Below are 5,594 nucleotides of genomic sequence, written 5' to 3' on the forward strand. Positions count from 1 at the left end.
ATGACTTTAGTCGGTGAAGAAAGAACGGGTCAAACCGACGTCGGTAACACCGCCTACGTCAACTATGATGTCAACGAGCAACACTTCACCGGAGATGTGGGTCGGTTTTTACATTATGAAGTTTGAAATCAAGAACCGATGGTGCAAATGAATGGCGGTGACACACACGTGGAGAGACGGTGAAGGATGATGAATCAGAGGTAGCGATAAAACACTTTCGACTTTCTTGCTCCCAGAGTCGTGTCCTATGACATCATCTCCCACCTATCTCCATTTTTTTCCTTGGAGTATAAAATAGGGCAAATAGTGTTTTATCTCGAACCCTACTGCAATTTTTACCCTATTTTTACCCTCAAAAAGTATATTCCTAGTATATTCCATTATTCCAACTTACATAGATTGTCAAATATATCCCTCTACTAATTTAGTTTTAACAAATATATAATCTATATTTTTTTTTTCATTACATTAATATTAAATACAAAAGATTATATTTATAATAAACTTATAAATAAATATTATACATGCATTTATAAAAAATATTACACATACATACTTTTAAATAAATATTATACATACATTTATATAAATATTAGACATACACAATTTTAATTATAAGTTTTTGTAAAATACGTTATCGTTTTTTAAAATTTCAATATGTATTTAAAATTTTATATGAATTTGATGAACAAAAAACAAACTTTATATTTATAATTAATTAATATAATTTAATATATAAAAAAATAATATAAGTATTAAATATTATATTTAAATTATAATTAGTAGGTAAAAATGAACTACAAATGTATAAATATATAAACAGAGAGACTAAAACCGACAACCCAAAGTTCATCCCCATTTTGGAAGAAATGAATAGTATAACATCATATTTGGTGTAATACTATTCATATCCCCCAAAATAGGGGCATAAATGGAGGAGGGCTGGAGAAGAATGGGGGAAGAAATGGGGGAAAAATGGAGAATGAAAGTAGGTTGGAGATGCTCTATGCGATTACGAGAATGAGGGGGTAGAGAAAGACGGGATAGAGCAAAACAGATGAAAAAAAGGAGTTCTTCTTGGAAATCGATGCAAGAAACGGTGTTGGTCTGACGGTGAATAAAGGGATATGCGTGTGTTAACAGTGTCAGAAGCTGATGACGATGCAATCTGAAGTCCCAACTTAGTGAAAGCCAAAACCAACCATATATAAGCCAAACCACAAAACCACAAACCCTAAACTTGCACGGTAGACAAGAGAGATGAGATTTAATTGCATATATATAAGTATTTTTATGAGTTATGTTAATTTAGTGTGAGCGAAAAATTAAAGATTAATATGGATATATATTAGTGGTAAAACAAGGTCCACATAACACGAAATAAAATACAAAAACCACAAATCTAAATATCTATTCGAGCATACGTAAATATCCAACCCCACTTTATTTTTTTTCATTACACGTTATCTATAGAGTATAAATAGAGTAAATACTCAAACTCATCTCTATTTTGTACTCTATTTATAAAGTAATAAATAGTTGTACTCTAAATATGTTAAATGTATTTTATTTTTACATTCCCTATATTTTTTAAGTCTAAAATAGAGTTTTGAAGTGGACACTATAAACTCTAATTTACACTATAAAAATAAATGTAAAAATAAAATATGGTTTGGGGTGCTCTTAGAAAAATAGGGTAAATAGGCAAATGACTTCGGAAATTCCAACACGTAGATCAGTAGAAAGGATTCAAGATTTGTGCCTGGGCAAAATCGTTGCCTTGAGAGGATTCTTCATGACTACAGTAAAAACAAAAGTTTCAGTCGGGTCGGGTGGGTTATCCGGCACCGGGACCCACTTGAATGTATGAATCATCCTTGCTAGCATCATGTTAATATGCAACGTACCCAAACTCCACGCCGGACAAATCCTCCGTCCAGTACCAAACGGTAGCATCTTCACTCCCTTCATCCCTGTTATGTCCACACTTGCCCCTTCTCCGCCCTCCAAGAATCTCTCAGGCCGAAACTCCTCCGGATCTTCCCATGCATCTGGATCCTCAGTCAACCAGGCTGTGTAGAACTCCACGTTCACGCCCGTCGGAATCACGTACCCACCGAGCTCCGTCGGCTGAGTGGCCGCGTGTGATAGTGTGAAGTGGCCAGGTGGACGTCGACGGAAAGTCTCTTTCACCACCGCATCTAGATACTCCATGTTCTCCACATCACTCTCTTCAATCACCCCATTTACACCAACTTTTCCAACTATTTCATTGTAAAGCTTTTCTTGGATTTCTTGATTCGTCACCAAATGAAACATAGCCCACTCGATTGTGGTGGCGCTGGTGTCTGTTCCGGCGAGGATCACTTCAGTCACAAGTGTTACGAGCTCCTCCTCCCCTAACGTCCCCCGACTTGGTGGTTGAAGATTGTAAAGCGAGTCAATGTACGCAGCACCAGGAGGACTCACCATCTCCAAGTCATCCACTTTTAGGTGGTTTACAGTAGGGCTTTTCATGTTATCTTCACATTTCTCAAGAAATTCTTTTCTTGCCCTTATTATTGGGACCATACACTCCATCTGTCTCTTTCGTAGCTCCTTAGCAGCCACCAGTTGACGTCGGAAGAGTGGGAGGAGCACAGGCAATAAATCCGGCAGCTTCGGCATGGAGATGATCATCACATCTTTGACTATGCTCTCTATGTTTTTTAGCTTTTCCTTTGAAAATCTTGCACCAAAACACAAACATATCAAAATGCTACAAATAGTGAGTCGACAAGTACTCATCACCTCTATGAACCCATGTTGTGAGTTTTCAGATTCTAGTGTTTTCATGTGTTCTTCAATGGCCCATTTCCTGATCCAACTGCATTGTCGGATCCGGGTCGGGTTGATCAACTCGGTTACAAAGTTACGTCTCAGGGTGCGCCAGAGAGGGCCATACTCCGCTGAATTGATGGCACATTTCCCAACACTAAAGAGTAGTCGGATAGGGGAGTCTGGTGGCCTGCTAGCGAAATTCGAACCCTTTTGAACTAAGGCTTCGTGGATGAGATCTGAGCTTGTGACGATGACTAAGGTACGTTGGCCCATTTGCAAGGTGAAGATCGGACCATACTTCTTACGCAAGTCACCTACGACATGCATGAACTGACGTTTTTGAAGGATGACTTGAAAGAGGTTGCCAACAATCGGCCAACCTGGTGGCCCTGGTGGGAGGATTCTCTTCCTACGGGAGGCCGTGGAGTACTGGTGCCTCCACCATAAATAACAAAAGAGACTGCATGTTACAATGGCGAGAAAGATTTCAAAATTTTCCATTTCTGGTCTCTGTGTGTGTGAGGAAGGAGATCCAGTTTGACAGATATAGAAGGTCAAAAAGTGAGTTGGCAATGCCATCTACCCTCTGAAGAATTTAATGAATATTAACAGCACATTGTATTTATTATTTGTAGCGTTGTAGATTTGTGGTGGTTGTAGGTTTTCAAGAGGGGCAATTCTATTGGCACTACGGAACTATAGACACGATTATTATGATTAAGGCCGAAGGGAACGGAACATGCTTAATATTTTGTTACATGAGATTTTTTTTTTATGCCACATCAATATTTTGAAGTCACATAAGCCGCCAGGAAGAGTGTTAGTTTAATATGTTTTATTTAAAAAAAATAGAAAAAAAAGAAAAAATATCAGTCAATGAGAGTCCACCATCCAAGTTTCTCTCTGCTCTCACCTATTTTTATGACTATGGCGAGCCTTCCTCGGCGAGATTGGTAGCGCTTTGATGAGGGTGGTGTTCAGCACCTCTAACGCAACATTGGCGAGGGTCCTAACGTGCCAACTCCCCAAAGCCTAAGTAACCATAGATGTATACGTTATAGTGTAATGATGAAAAGACAAGTTTTCAACTTTCGTTTATTTGATTTAGGCTAGCGTTATTTATGTCCATTAACATATATTTTTTTTGTTTTACCTATGCGCTACTTCACTTTTGCCATACCGTTTAAACTTTTTTTTATCTTTCTATTTAGTAGGTGTTGTTTGTAGAGTTTTCAAATTGAAAAATTAATAAATAAATAAATAATTATATAACATTTGTAAATGGCCGGTCAAAAGGGGTCAAAGAAGGGGAAAAGAATCGGATGGTAGAGATGCTCGAGACTGGAGTGTCGAGTTAGATTGTGGAGCAGCTATTGCTAAGGCCAAGGTGCGATGTGCGTCAATGCCACGTATACAGAGCTCATTGTCGAGCGAATCCCTCTAGTCTTAGGGTGTTACTATAAAAATCCAAATATATCATGTCACACTTTTTAGTAAAGTCAACTTATCTTTTTGGATATTAATCCTACATTGTTTTCCCCACACTCTCACACATATACACACGGATACACAAAAAAAAACTCTAAGAAGTATAATTAATAATTATTTTTTGTTTTCATTTATTTTTTATATATTATTTTATCTTATTTAAATATTTGTTATTTCAATAAGTCTAAAAAGAATAGTGCTATTTCTGCCACACCTTTTTAAGAGTATCTCTTTTAACTGTTGAGTTTTTATTCAAAAATTAGTTTAAAAACATAAGGTTTAGCAACGGAAGACTTTATAATTAGAATAAACATAAAACAAGTTTATACCCACCAATGATCTTCTTACAGAGTCTGGAAAGAAAACAAGCACCAAAGATGAAAAATTGTTTAATAACCTTTGTAGACTTTGAATCCTCAAGGGGAGACTTGGAAGTTGATGGAGAATGTGGAACCTTTGAAACACCAACAAGAAGTCAACTTGATTTAAGATGCTAGTCTTGTATAGAACTCTTAATCTCTTAAGCTTAAAGTTCATAAGCAAAGTATGAACTTTAAGAGAGTAAAAATGCAAGTAACTTGAACTCTTGATCTTCAAAAGCAAGAGAGAATGAGAGAGATAGAGAGGATTTCGAAATTATGCTTGCCAAAATGAAAATTTTATCACTTCATGCAGTTAATTCTTTATCCTTAGGTCCTTAGCACTTTAAACATGTCATGTCCCCTAAAGTCTATGTGTTCCCCCATGCTTTTAGACATGTCTTACTTTCCATTTGTTTAATCAAAATCCCATAACTTGTCGAGCTTATAGGAAGTCATGGGTGACTAATAAAAGAAATAGAAAGTTTGTGAAATTTATAAACTCTTTTATAAAATATGAACCTCAACTTTTTGGTAAAAGACAAAAGAGTCTTTCTAGTCCAAAATGTTGTACATGACTTAATAAATCATACTATATGATATATATTATGTTACTTGCTAATGAAAATTAATATTTCCATGAAATAAATAATTTCCAATTAATTAGAAGATTTTATTGAATATTTAATAAAATCAATTTCTAATAAATAATCAATTGTATTAAGTTGTTGTTAGTGTGACCCATTAGTATCATATGTTAATTAGCAATATCAATTTAATATGACTCTTGAGCATACTAGATCTTTCAATCTCCCACTTGCGCAAGACTCATATTAGACTGATATAGACAATGTTGAACATCTAGCAACATTTTACTACCCCCAACAACATATGAGTTTGTGCCATTCTATCAACGCCCAATTACCC

At 36.0% G+C, this 5,594-nt stretch overlaps 1 protein-coding gene across 1 annotated transcript; it reads right to left on the minus strand.

Annotated features, from left to right (window-relative positions):
- Positions 1 to 1,325: 1,325 nt before the first annotated feature.
- LOC145108461 (cytochrome P450 77A2-like) lies at positions 1,326 to 3,377 on the minus strand. The gene has a single exon (XM_079045487.1). It carries the CDS (start codon positions 3,319 to 3,321, stop codon positions 1,750 to 1,752), a length of 1,572 nt encoding a protein of 523 aa, XP_078901613.1. The 5' UTR covers positions 3,322 to 3,377; the 3' UTR covers positions 1,326 to 1,749.
- Positions 3,378 to 5,594: the final 2,217 nt, after the last annotated feature.

The sequence above is a fragment of the Lactuca virosa genome, chromosome 4 (genome assembly GCF_052849685.1).
Source record: "Lactuca virosa cultivar CGN04683 chromosome 4, Lactuca_virosa_CGN04683_v6, whole genome shotgun sequence".
NCBI lineage: Eukaryota > Viridiplantae > Streptophyta > Magnoliopsida > Asterales > Asteraceae > Lactuca > Lactuca virosa.